Below are 14,510 nucleotides of genomic sequence, written 5' to 3'. Positions count from 1 at the left end.
GCTACCCAAACATGAGAGCCGTTTCGATATTCCTCCGCACTATTTCCGTCGAAAGCAAAGTCAAATGCCGACTGCAATATCATCGCTACAGTTGTATACGGAAGTTCCTTGATCCTTGAAGCCATGGGAGAGAACTTTGGCCCGACGGTGGTCCTGTTATTATTAGTTGCAGCTGACGTCCTGTCGTCCTGTTCCGCGATATTGAGTAGAAACTCCTTGCTGATGTAAAATAATGACCAATGTTCCTCGGTACCATCAGATAACGCACCCTGGTATATAGACACACTTGGACAGCAAGAACGCACATCCACACGCAACGACGCGGAATTCACAATACCAACTCAACTGAAGAATTTGAAAATTGTGACTGGCACGTTCATTGGCCGAAGGTTTGACCCTATAATTGTGCGAGGAGAAATTCTATTGGTTTTTTCTGAAGAATTTGCATGGGCACAGACACAAAGAGCTGTGAACTACCGCTAGTACCAGCCATGATGTCTATTGTTACAATCACGTCAAGGAGGTTGTTTGAGCTGCCTGATTACCCGTATTTCACTTCACAGTAAAACAATACCTGCCTAGAAAGATGTGAAACATGCCGCTGTGATTATGAACAGCTTGAAACATCGGTAGAAATTTAACGTTCAACGTTGTCATTTAGTTTGTACAATCAAGAACATAACCCGGGACAAAAATTTAGTACATCGAGTCAAGGAGGTTATATCTTAAAATAGATCATTTCACTCAGTTTGTGCGTCGACAGTAGCCAAAGTTAGAGACAGTAACCAAGAAAAAGGACTGTATTTTGTCCCGTGTTCTCTCTATTCTTTTGACAAAAATCTGCCCATAAATCAGATCGCAGTCCTATGTTTTCCCTATGTCTAACGTCGTTTCAGTTCAACTTCCTCGCTATGACGCGACAGGCACTCTATAAAAACATCGTACATCACTAGTTTACGAATTTCCAAATTAAACTTCTTTGGTTAGTTTATTTTCCTAGCTCTTCATACAAAGGGGGCAGATCACGTAACTGATTATCGCGATTCACGCAGAAGTCTATTGCAGCAGTTCAGATTTATGTATGTTGAAACAGAATCTCAGTGTGTCTGTGCAAAATGATTAAAGAAGAAATAAGAATGATTCAATGAACGCTGGGTGTTTGTGGCCTTTGTCTGCGCTAGACAATGCAATACACATCCGGCTAACGAACTGCTGTTTATGTAATGAAAATGACGAGTTTGTTTAAGCAAGGAAGTTGAAACCTCCTTGGTTTAAGACATACTTTCCTATTTATAAGCCAAGATCTATCCCTAGCATTTATTTCTTTCCAACATATAGAAATGAATCTGAATGGCCCGTTCAATACGCGCCGACCGTAGGATTTCCAAATAAGTTGGAAATATCGGGCCAAACAAATCACAGCTTCATTAATTTTGTTTTTTTTAGTATTTTGTAGACCTTTCTTTCTGACCTTGATTGTATTCCTAAAAATGTGGATGTCGTTTCTTTTTATAGTTGTATTTTGTTCCACTTTGTTCTGTCAGACGATGTCACGGGTAGACATATCAACCATTCAATACCCCCCCGACACTCCCCCTTATTTTGTGTTTAAAATGTAAACCTCATTGCTTATTAATTGTCCAAGCATAGCCTAGGCTGGGTTGCAGGGGTAGTAGTTGCCGTAAACAGTAAACCCGCGACCCAAGCTTGGCTTTGAGAATAGGCGCCGCCAAGCCTTTGTCTGCCTATTTCCCCTACACGTCTGGTGTAAGGGTCCTAGAAATTCCTGTACAAGCGCGAGTCCAGGTATGTAAGAAAAAAACAAGGACATTACACGCCGAACCAGGAAAGTCATGTACACAGCCAGGACACAGAACATTTCACAGGTGTGTAAGTCCCTTGAAACACATGGAAATTATTGGTTTCGTGCAGTGAGAAAGTTTTTGAATGGTCTAGTGCGGTCAAAACTGACCCCATCATTTTTAAAACAAACTTCTGGGACCCACGCCAAAACAACTTATTGTATGCTGGCATGGATACACAACTATCTCAAACATAGACTGCAAAGAGTTGTGACCCATGGCAAGTTCAGCACCTGGCACACTTTAACATCAGGAGTCCCACAGGGGGGTGTCTTTCACCCTACTTATTTTTGCTCTTCATGAGCCCTAGGTCACCAGTGTATAGTTCCACACTAAATGTTGGCTATGCTGACGACGTCAGCTTGTCGCGATCTCTCCATGTGGCTATGGCAAACAGCGACAGGGCAGTGGAGGAGGAAGCGACTCAGCTGGATGTATGGGCTAGCGACAACAAGATGATTTTAAATGGAGGCAAAAGTCAGCTAATGCAAATATGTTTTAACAGATCAGTTCCTGTCCTACCAGAGATTATCTTAGGGGGACAACAGGTGCCATGGGTTGAAAAGGCCCTGGGTTTGGGATTTATATTGGATAGGTACTTGACGTTTAATAACCAAGTGACACGAAGGCCTCTCGTAGGCTTCATTATCTTAGGCTTCTTACTAAACAGGGCACTAGTGTCGTGGATTTGGCCCAGGTGTACGTCACACTTATCAGACCTGTGCTCGAATATGGGCATGTACTACTAGTAGGGTGTAGTAAGGAGCAGGAGAGACAAATTGAAAGAGTACAACGGAGAGCACTCCGTATCGTCTCACTGGGGGGAAGACGAAAGGTGCCTGCTTTGCCGACGCTGAAAGAACGACGAGAGGTTTCGGCAGTGAAGCTACTGAGGGACATGCTGGACGAGGGTCACCCCATCCATGACCTGGTGCCGCCGGCCAGAACTACAGTCACTGGGAGGACTCTTAGAAACGGCACTGCACTTACTGTGCCAGCTGCCCGGACACAGAGACTGAGAAGGTCGTTCTTGTACCAGGCTATACGCCTGTACAACGAGTCTTGATACTCTGCGTAGGACGTTCCTGTCTTACTCCGGTGTTCCTTGCGAAGTATAATGTGCAACTTTGTATAGGCGTTTCTGTATCATGTACTGTAATTTGTTTAATTTGTTTCTATACATGTATTTTGTAGTCAACATGTTGAAAATTTGTACAAAATCAGTGATATTCAGTTTGTTCTTACAAACTGCGATGCTGATTCTTTTCTGAATAAACGAATAAACGAATGATCACGAAATTTTCAGAGAATGATGTATATGTGAAACGAAATTATGGTAACAACTTTTGTGTCATTATCATGTTATATGACGACGCCATGACGTCATCTAGCTTAAATTGGCCGCCATCTTGGATTTAGACTAATGACGTTATCAAATTAGCATAAATTATGAATATTGAATCATGAAGTTTACGTTGAATTTTATAAAATGTCATGAAAATAGTGGTTTGCCAAAAAAACCTTAAAATTTGAATGTTTAAGCCAAAATTAGTAAATTAGATATGCCTGTCAGAATACCGTTGCCATGGCAACATGAAAAATGATGGAAAAAATTTTATTCACTTAAATCGTTTGCTATCAACATTTTCTGAAAAGGTTGGTGGCCCTAGCATAATCCATTCAGGAGCTGAAAAAACCCACCCGGTCTGAATAGCGTTAGTGCAAAATGTGGTACTAATGATCTTTTGCATAGATTATGATAATGACCATGAATTATTCTCACCTAATCATTTCAAACTGTCCCAAATAGATTAATGAAACTATACATATATACAAATCACAAAAGTAACACCAAAAAAAATTGTATTTTTACAAAACATTATAAGGGCCAGTTTTGACCCAATACGGTAAATCTACATCACAAAAAAAGGTACTGTGGTTTGAGGGTTAACTTAACAAATACAAGAAATGTGCGATGTGTGAAGTATGCATCTGCACTCTACACCTACCTGATACCTGCCAGTCATCAGTTGACATCTTGAAGGACTACATATTGGTTGAATATAGTAGTTTTCCAGCTTTACTCCCTCAGATGCAAGCCTATAAAACAGTGTGCATGTTTGTTGAATGTGATTAAGCAAATTTTCATTACAAATAGTATTAGCTAGACAAGCATTTCGTCAACGCATCTTTCAAATCCAACGTTTCGGTTTAAACCCTACATCAACGGAGACCGGAAGCGCAAATGATAATGAAGACAATTTCGAATAAATTCAACAATGGGTTAAAGAAGATTTAATATCAGAGCCGTATAACCATCCCTATCAGAGACGACGGGTCCCAAAGACGCCCTGCAACTTATGATCCACTGCTTACTGAGTAACGTGTGCTATCTACATAACGTCACATCACAAAGTAGTTTAATTCATAACTTTATTTTGACAAAAACTCAGTAGTTTGGTAGGTCCAATTTTTATGTGAGAAATTAAAGTTCAAATTTTCCAGAAAAAAAACCATTGTATGGAATTGTTAATCAATATATTGCATGTTAAATCCTTTGCTTAAAAAGGTTTACCACAGTGCATACCCTTTAACGTACTATAGAAACCCATAAAAACCACCTCGACATCAATTGACGGTTGTTTTATATCCACGAGTATATTTTCTTTGTCCTAACACTTTATCGAATAACCAGGTAGGGTTGACCAATCAGAAGGCTCAATTTCATTTATGTTGGTAATGATGCCGTAACATATAAAAGTCAATGCGACAGAATGTTTAGATTTTTCTAAGTGTTAAAAGATTTTGGAAAACTGGACAAAATCAGAAAATACTGGATCAGAAGGCCATGTTGGTAATGATACTATATCACATAGAAGCCAATGCGGCAGAATGTTTAAAATTTCCTGGGTGTTCAAAGGTTAAAAAAATGGACTGAAATCAGAAAAAAGGATGAACAGTTAATTGACGATTGATGAGGGATATGTATTTGTTCATACAGACATGGACAGGGCCTACAATGGCACCGTAGTATACTTGCGTGGGACGGGCAAGATTCGATTACAAATGACGTTTGGCTGGCTCATCAAGATTTGGTGAAATCTTATCGCATTGAAATCATATGTAAGCATTGGAAAATTGTTTTTTTTTTGTTAAACGCTTAGTATAGTACCTATACCTCGTAAAACCTCAGCAATAAAATCTATGATTCCCAGAGGCATTGCAGACTTGTTAGATATGTAATTTAGAAAGAGAAAATGTCAATAGGACTAAATTATGCAAATGACGCCCTCATTCGCATCAACAGTACACCTTCCCGGACTGATTGATCTGTTACCCTGGGTTCCGTGCGGACCCCAAAACAGTTATTTTTTTTAATTATCAGTACGCAACCATCTCAATTCTTCTCCTGAAATGATATGTTAAATTCGGAGTCCTCACTAGTTACAAAAATAACACATTCTTACCTCTTGCCATTTTTGGTTAAAAAAAGAAGAAATCAAGAAATAGTCAATTATTTTTTAGATTTTTAAAACTTTTTTTTTCATTAAGGGAGTGGCTTTGAGTTTACACATGGATCTTTTGTACACAATGTGTACAATGTCACATGTTACAATGGTCTTATAATTTAACTGAGCGTGTTTAGATGATTTCCAAGATAATTATGCAAATTACATTACAATTTGTTTTATTACATAGTTTATTTGGAAATATTTGAGGCATTATTTAAGCTTTTTAAATACCAAAAATCAGGACAATCAGTCAACCCCATCTAAAGTTATTCCCTTTCAAAGCCTCACACTAAACCTGGACTGCAGTTCCAAAACAAGCGGCTCGGTGGCCCAAACGTATTTCCCTCACTCTCGGCATCAAGAGCTGTCTACCACTCAAAAATCATAGTCGCAGCATGTTAAGAACACGAAATATAAAAAAAAAACAGAAGTTCCTCTGCAGCACCTTAACAGTCCGTTAGGTGCCCCAAAATCCAACAATTTTCAGGTCTTATCAAGACCTACCAAGATATCAATACAATGAATTCAGGCGTTCTTGAGTTATGGTGGTCTTCTACAAACATACATACATATAAACGCTACACAAAACATAACCTTGTCGCCGAAGGTAATAAAGTGTATGTTGCCCAGAAGCCGATGAAAAAAAGTTAGTATACTCTCTACTCTACAATTTAATATAAAGTCCTATGCGCAACATATACTATTGAAAAAAACAAACATTTTGGCGCTGCTGACTGCTACTTTGAACAAAGACGACAGTACATTCTTTGTTCCACATAGTAATGTAGTATTTACAAATACCCAAGACATGTCAATGTTAGCATGACTGGTCATCTAAGTTGGTTAATAACATAATATGTAAATTGAACTTTAGTCGAATCTTTATTTGTTGGATATAGCAAAGAACCAGACGTTATGACACATAACACACTGGGAAGCAGGCTGGTCATTCTCTTCGCCAAGAGTATGTTTTTGTCTACATGGGTCTGTATGTTGGCCTTTTCAATCAAGGCTGGGAAGATCAGCAGTGTTAATAGGCCATCAGACAGGCTTTCCTTCTGATCATTATTATCCTTGCTATGATACTGGTAGCATGACACTAGTACTATTTTGAGAGTCCAAATACCCAGGTCTAACAGTCAGTCAGTCAATCAGTCGAGGACATCAGACACGTAAACTCGGAAAGCTTGCCGGACCCTTATAACAGTAATCCATTCATTATACTCCAAAAAGGCTCTGAGTGTCTATTACTGTCTTGAGATTATTTTATGTTTGTGCATAGAGAAATGTCTCAGTACCAGAGTGATGCATGCTAGTTGTAGGAGCTTAGCCAAGTTTATAGCAGATGAGAGGAATTACATACCATACATTAATTTAAAAAAACTTAGGCGCACTTTACACTCAGGGTCGCTTTAACCATCCTGTGTCGTTTAACCGTCATATGATGCTTAACAATCACCGGTCTAAAGAGGAAATAAAGGGCATATGATGGTATTTCCACAAACCGTCCTGAGCCACCTCCGGACCTGGTCCTGGTTCGGTTCAGTGGGGGGCCGTGACGGTTTCTCTCGTGTGTAAAGAGATACCATCACTGGTGACGGTAATAGGAAGCTGTGGATCATATGCTAATGATGTGCTAACGAGCCCGTGGCAATGGAAACATGTTTTCCTCATTCTAATCGTTTGAGACATTGAAAGTTGTCAAATGTTTCAAGTGGAATGGCATTTTTCTACGGTACTGCAGTAGAATGTATGTGTGTTTGTAAACAACAATACTCGAGGTTAGATGGGATGGATAAATGGATTTTTCAACTGCTACCAACACACGTTTATGCAGTCGTTAGCTTTTGGGGTAGGTGCTATTTAGTACTACATGAATGAGACCTAATAGTCTTGAACAAAGGCATGATTATTTGGCGAAAAGATGTGTTCGTGGAACTCTAGTTAGCTTTACTATCATACGGCTCCATGTACAGTGGGGATGCGAAACATTCTGAAACCATCTTTCAGTTCAGATTGGATTTAAAGTAAAATAACATTTATTATTACGTTCGCCAGAATGTTTTGTTTAAAGCGTTTTTGTGTGTCTGTCAACTGTTAACGGCATAACTCAAGAAGCCTTGAATTGATCCTAATTGTATTTGTCAGGTGGGTAGGGGTGAGGACAACGAAGGTCAATTTCAATACCGGGACCCCAAGCAGGTACTTAAGGTACTGCAGCAAGGCTTCCATTTTTTAAAGAATCTTATTCTGGACATGCTGTGGTTGTTATTTTAAGCGGTATATAGCCCTTGCGGCAGAGAGTAGGTGCTGTAAGTTTTGGCCCCCTAGCGGCTTCTTTTAAACGGCATTATTTTTGATATTTCGATAGCCTAATTTACACAATGAAGTACGAAGCATGCTCGTCAACAGCTAATTTGCAAAATCAACGATGAAAGTTGCAACTCTACTGCATTCCACGATAGAACTTTCAAACTTGTCACATATGTAACTGAGAAATAGAAAAAAAATGTCGATATATCTCAATTATCCAATGATGCCCTTACATTCTTAATTAATGAGAAAATATAATAATTTCATAGTTTATTTGATAAATTTAATATTGTATTTCCTTATTATTTAGGTAAATATCAATTTTAGTTTAATATTTGGTACCTAAATAATGAGGAAATACTAAAATGGCTAAATTGGTACCTAAATAATGAGGAAATACTAAAATGGCTCTCTCTGCTACGATAAGGCTTCCATTATTTTGTGGTGTGCCCTTTGATGAAGAGGATAATCAACCGAGATAATGTATGCAAATCAGAACTTTCTTGACACACAGTCAAACCTGCCTATAGCAGCCACTCAAGGGACTTGGGGAATGTGGCCAAAGAAAATGCTGATCAATTGACAACGAGAGAAAAGTAACACAAATTTTAGTACCCACTGATCTATCTTACCAAGTAACAATATCTCGATTGTCTCATAACCAACATGAAATGGTGCCTAGTCGTTAGTTATTGTCTCATGGCTATATGATAATGCAATATAAAGAACAACAAAAAAGCCATATCCAATAGGGTTATTGTACTTCTTCCTCACTCTTCCTTTCTAGATCCTTGTTTTCTTTGCCTTTAACTACTGTTGTTGTCTTTATCCATATACATTGATGACCGCATCTTGGACTCTGAACAGGATTGGTTCGTGAGGGGCGTCAAGGAGGCTATCTACATCAGGGCACATCACCCCCCATTGAACCGTGACGGTGGCAGGTTTCGCCTTCCCGCCATTTATGATTCGCTGCTACCTGACGTCATCCGACGACTTCCGGATTAGTGCAGCGAATCATTCATCTGATGAGGTCGGAGTGTTCGGCCGAAAATTTATGGTGAGTTTCTTCCCTTGTGTTGGAACGAAGTTTAAACTTTCCATCGACATTATTAAAATTAACTTAATTACATGTTGATAAGACAGTTGAAGTTGTTTCGGACAAGGAGGGTTGGGTCCCTTATATTCCCATTATTGCCTTTGCCAGAATGGCTAAGGTTATGTTTTCGGTTTGGTGGTGTGGTTCTCCCCGTTTGTGAGCAGCATAACTCGAGAGGACTTCGATGGATGCAGCTGATATTTGGTGGGTGGGTAGGGGTGTGGAAGACGAAGGTCGAGTTCGATAATGGGCCTCCTAGCGGCTTGCTAAGGTACTGCAGCGGGACCTGCATGCTTGATATCTCGCGTTCCGGACATGCTGCGGTCGTGATTTTTGAGCGTTAGGGAGCCCTTAAAGCAGGGAGTGATTGCTGCGAGTTTGGGCCCCCTAGTGGCTTTCATGGAAGTGCAGGCGCCGGTTTAATTGCAAACTTTTGTCTGCGGACAGCATAACTCGAGAAGACTTCGACGGATGCAGCTGGTATTTGGTGGGTGGGTAGGGGTCTGGGAAACGAAGGGGGAGTTCGATAATGGGCCCCCTAGCGGCTTCCCTTGGTACTGCAGCGCAACTTCCGGGTGTGTTTTTCCATCTTCTGAACATGGTATGGCCACGAGTTTTGGGTGTTAGATAGCTCTTATGCTCAGGAGTTAGTAACATAAGTTTGGGCCCCCTAGTTGCCCTTATTCTTGGTCTACAGATTATTAAATCTTATGTGTACATAGCATGTATACACCCCATCATGTATAATGTACTGTCCCTATAAACAATTTTCTTGTAATCGTATCGTCTGGTTCATAGTCGTGTTGACCTCTTTTGCAGCAACTATGACCTTTGGGGTCACTTCTTGTCAATCTTACACTATAGGCTTAAGCATGAGGTAACCATTACACCCAAATATAGCCACAGTGCCAGAATGGCTATGGTTATGTTTTGTGCTTGTGAGTCTGTGTGTGTGTGTGTCTGTGTGTGTGTGTGTGTGTGTGTGTGTGTGTGTGTGTGTGTTAACAGCATAACTCAAGAAGCCTCGGATGGATCCCGATAATATTTGGTAGGTGGGTAGGGGTTGGGAAAACGAAGGTCAAGTTCGATAATGGGCTCCCTAGCGGCTTGCTAAGGTACTGCAGCAGAAACCCTTATTTTTTATATCTCATGTTCTGGACATGTTGTGGTCGCGATGTTTAAATGGTAAATAGCCCTTGGGGCAGAGAGTAAGTGCTGTAAGTTTTGACCCCCTAACGGCTTGTTTGGAACTGCAGCCGCCGATTTCCTTTCAAACTTTGGAGGAGAATAACTCGGGAACGTGTAGAAGGATCGTCATGATTTTTGGTATGTAGATAGCCCAAGTAACAATGTACATAATGGAATACTAATTATTCAAATCAACAGCTAATTTGCATAATTAATGAGGAAAGTTTATAAATCCACTGCATTTCATGATAGGACTTTCAAACTTGTCACATATTTAGATGAGAAAGAGAAAAATATCAACGCATATTAATTATGCAATTGACCTCATTTGCATAATTAATGAGAAAATATGAATGTGTTGACGGATCGTCATGATTTTTGGTATGTAGATAGCCAAAGGGAAGACTTACATGATGGAATTCTAATTATGCAAATCGACAGCTAATTTGCATAATTAATGAGGAAAGTTTGTAAATCTACTGCATTCCATTATAGGACTTTCAAACTTGTCACATTTGTAGCTGAGAAAAAGAACTGTCAATACATATCAATTATGCAAATGTTGATCTCATTTGCATAATTAATGGAAAATATGAACGTGTTGACGGATCGTCATGATTTTTGGTATGTAGATAGCCTAAGTAAAAACTTACATAATGAGATACCAATTAATAGCTAATTTGCATAATTGATGAGGAAAGTCGATAGATCCACTGCATTCCGTGATAAGACTTTCAAACTTGTCACATATGTAGTTGAGAAAGATGGCAGAGAGTAAGTGGTGTATGTTTGGGTCCCCTATAATGTCTTTTCTTGAACTGCAGATGCTGGTTTTGTTTCAGACTTTGAAAGAGAATAAGTCAAGAATGAAAGGATCATCATGATTTTTGGTATGCTGATAGCTTAAGTGATGCTTGATACAATTTGATATTAATAGTGTAAATATGGATCTAATTTGTATAATCAATGGCAAAATTTTATGAACCAACTCCAGGCATATAAAATAAAATGTAATGAGTGACAAATTTATGTCTACAGACATCATTCTACATAACAAACCTGGTTTATTTGGCAAAGGTATGTGTTCGTGGAACTCTAGTTGCACATGCTTGAGTCTCAACATAAGATGTATTTTATTGTATTCACCTGTCCTCAAGCAACCAATATATCTCCAATATGAAGCCTCTACCACAAAAGAAGTATGAAATGTCTTTATTAGTTATGCAGATAAGGTATTCATTAGAATATCGCACATTTTGCTATTTGCACCTAGCCTATGGGTATCTTTAACCTCCAATATGACTGTTTTTCTAGTATTTAGAAACTCTGGTGTTTTACCCGAAAACGCTAGTCATGGGGGGGGGGGGCGTGATTGCTGTGACACCTGTCTGAATAGGGTTAAAGCTATCTCCGACAATTGAATCAAAATAGTTCAAAAGGAAAATTATTTTGGATGATTAAATCCTATCTAAAACATACATAAAATTCAATGGCCTTATAATACCAATCAACATATCAAATATCACAGCAAAACATCAGGTCCTCTTGTTATCTTGGGGACGGATCTTTCCGTTCCAAACAAAGGGTCGTCACTACTCAACCTCTATTTCAGGGAAATAATAAACAGCAGCAGAACATAGCAGGTTTGACTTGATAGGAGAGATGAAAATATAGTAACAATAATGATTAATTCATTTTCTTATCTTAGCATCACCTACCTGTCAAGGTTTGGAGTTTTTATGAATGACCCATGGTAGCCAATATCATTCCAACCGTAGTCATCCGCTAATATAAAAACAATGTTGGGTTTCCTGCTAAGTAACTCTCTTTCACGGTAGAACCTCGGGTGGAAAGAAAAAGAAAAGATAACTGTTGATTAACATGCATTACTAAAATAGTTGTGTGTCAGGCTGTCTATATATAGGAACAATATAACCTACAGAAGTTAAAAGGTAAAGAATTTTTGATACGATGCCTGCTCTCTTAAGTTGAATCACCTTGAATAATACGATGTACTCCATCGATGATTGTCGTTAGGGAGATAAGTAGATCGCCACAATAAAATCAAGACAAATGTTAAAATGGCCAGAAACCCTACTCGACGATGGCACCACGCGAGTCGCAATAAATGACCAAACGTAAAATATTCATTTGATTCCATCCGGAGATTATCGATTCAACGTGTAGGTTAGATAGTTTATAATTTCAGATATAATTTCGAGATTGCATTAAGTTCTGACATGAAACAACGTCCTGATCTTAAAAAAAGCTGTGGCTGGTTATGTTCACGTAAAGCACCAATAAGTAAAAAAAGGACTGTGCTGCTGCATCTTTATGATGTAGGGGGAACACGTTAGACCGGTTTTTAAGTATTGCACATGCGCATGTCTTGTCTTAAAAAGGGCTTGGATCATACGTTGGTGAATTGTACATCAGCACACATTCTACATCAACCTGCAACAAAGAGATTCAACTGTAATATACCTATCGAGTCGTATTACATTAGGTAAGTGTCGGTATAACACTTGGCAAATCGGCGCAATCTCCAAAAAGATATTATTATTATTCAATACAACTTAAAACGAGCTCTGATACATTCTTAACATCATTGGCAGCATTTTTTTTCTTGATATCTATAAGATCTAGGTTATAACTCCAAAGTATTTCTAAAGAAATGAATATACCATTATATGTCCATTTGACCTTAAAAGGTTTGCAATCAATCAATTGCTACTAGATTTAGATTTAGTTAAATCGCTGACAATACAATGCATGGCAAACCCAGGCAGCTTAGCTGATGATGGGTGCCAACACATACATACATTCGCAATTCTCATAGAAGGCACATAATTTACATAATTTACTCGAATGGTTAGCGTATACCTCAAAAGAAACAACAGGATAAAGCCCAAATACAAACCTTCTTGAATAGCAAAAATGTTTAACATAATTTCCAGCATTCTACAAAGCTGCTTATTGTTGGTCTGCAAACCCTACCATGTCTATTTTATATCTTTATCCTTGCTGTTTATTAAAATGATATTTAATTTTCGGATGCAGTGAAGCCTTTATTTTCATCTACCTATAGTTAAGTGTTAGACGCTGGATATTTTGTATATTTTCCAATCCAAGCCGAGATCCCGTTTGTACGGCTTTGTTCATTGCTGTTGACTTATCAGTGACAGTCTGTGCTACCCGAATTTATTGTGAGCTTTTACAGTGTATCCATCGTCCCTTAGATTGCTTTTCGTCTGGGATAACTTCTCGTGATCTTCGATATTTTATCAATCGTATAAGCACAAAACTGTAAAAGCAGAACTACTTACGTAGTTTTTAATATCATGTTTGAAAATAATTTTTTTTTTTGTTTTCTAGGAAATCACTGATGAAGAAATCACAGATGAAGAAATGGCTGACCTGTACGCGATTACTTCTTGCAGTGGCTGCTCTGTTAATACTGGTTTATATATGCCTGGATAAAGACATTTACAAGACAACTACATCTTTCCACCAAAAGATCCGGAGCTATGGTTTGTTTATTATGATCTACTACATTTCAGAAGAAGTAAATACACCATAAAAAGTACAAGAGATGATTTTACAAACATGCGTGCAAAAAATTGTTTCTTTACCTTAAAAAATATTTGGCCATTAGCGTCTCACTTAAGAAAATCAATCCTTTTTTTAAATAAAAATCATAGTTGATTTTTTTTTCATGGCAAGAAGAAAGGAGGCTTTTGAGCCCGCAAATGTTATGGCGTATAACGCCTAAGCGGCTTACGCTAGAGCCACAAAGTGTGGTGACTTTTCCTGAGATGTTGTTTAAGTATTTTCAACAGATTTTATGTTTACGAAAATCGTTATCTTAAACAATATATTTCTAGAAGTACATGTACGTAAGACCATATTTCATTATTAGATATGCATATATTGCGCTAATCTTAAAGGCAAAAAAACAAGATGACCATATCAACAGTATGACCAGATTTAATAACAATATTTTACAATTTTTCATTACCAGGAATTTTTTTGGCAAAAGAAATATCCGAATAAACGGTTTAATTGGCTGTTAACCATATCCAGACTGGGGGGGGGGGGGACTGAAAGTGCCTACACCAACTTCGACGTCGTATAGCTCCCAAACGGCTTGTGCTAGAACAACCAAAGTTAGTGACTTTTTTTTAGAGTATTATTGGCAACAATTTACAAGAAAAAGAGTAGGTTTATAAATTTTCATGTTGCCATGGCAACAGGTTGCTTAAAGGCAAATTTTACAAAAATCACTAATTTTGGTTTTAAAATTTTCTTGCGAAACTAAAATTCTTTTCATATATCTTTCATATGTACCACATCTTAGTTGAACATTTATAATTAAATATTCATAAATCATGCTAATGAAATGACTTAATTGGTCATAATCAAAGATGGCCGACAATATCATGATGAAAAGTATAACCAGCTTATTTTCACTCGGATTTTATCATTACTTGTAATTTTCTTACAAAAAAACATTCATATTAACGTTTTCAATCCATG

The 14,510-nt window shown here is 38.2% G+C and overlaps 3 protein-coding genes across 3 annotated transcripts in view; 2 read left to right on the top strand and 1 right to left on the bottom strand.

Moving 5' to 3' along the window:
* The window catches only part of LOC118430529 (arylsulfatase B-like), a 31,639-nt gene extending 19,381 nt beyond the window's left edge, over positions 1–12,258 (bottom strand). Inside the window, exons 1-3 of the mRNA XM_035841456.1 lie at positions 11,972–12,258; positions 11,693–11,815; positions 3,872–3,962 (exon numbers count right to left, since the gene is read on the bottom strand). Coding sequence (XP_035697349.1) covers positions 3,872–3,962; positions 11,693–11,815; positions 11,972–12,135 — 378 coding nt within the window. The 5' untranslated portion in view covers positions 12,136–12,258. The remainder of the gene's footprint in view (positions 1–3,871; positions 3,963–11,692; positions 11,816–11,971) is intronic.
* Positions 1–14,510, top strand: part of LOC118430745 (carbohydrate sulfotransferase 11-like) — a 246,314-nt gene that overhangs the window by 132,126 nt on the left and 99,678 nt on the right. The window lies entirely within an intron of this gene.
* Positions 12,401–14,510, top strand: part of LOC118430697 (carbohydrate sulfotransferase 10-like) — a 28,006-nt gene continuing 25,896 nt past the window's right edge. Inside the window, exons 1-2 of the mRNA XM_035841693.1 lie at positions 12,401–12,480; positions 13,350–13,504. Of these exons, the coding sequence (XP_035697586.1) occupies positions 13,360–13,504 (145 nt within the window). The 5' untranslated portion in view covers positions 12,401–12,480; positions 13,350–13,359. The remainder of the gene's footprint in view (positions 12,481–13,349; positions 13,505–14,510) is intronic.

The sequence above is a fragment of the Branchiostoma floridae genome, chromosome 1 (assembly GCF_000003815.2).
Source record: "Branchiostoma floridae strain S238N-H82 chromosome 1, Bfl_VNyyK, whole genome shotgun sequence".
In the NCBI taxonomy this organism is placed as follows: Eukaryota; Metazoa; Chordata; class Leptocardii; order Amphioxiformes; family Branchiostomatidae; genus Branchiostoma; species Branchiostoma floridae.
This window is presented reverse-complemented; position numbering and strand designations above follow the sequence as displayed.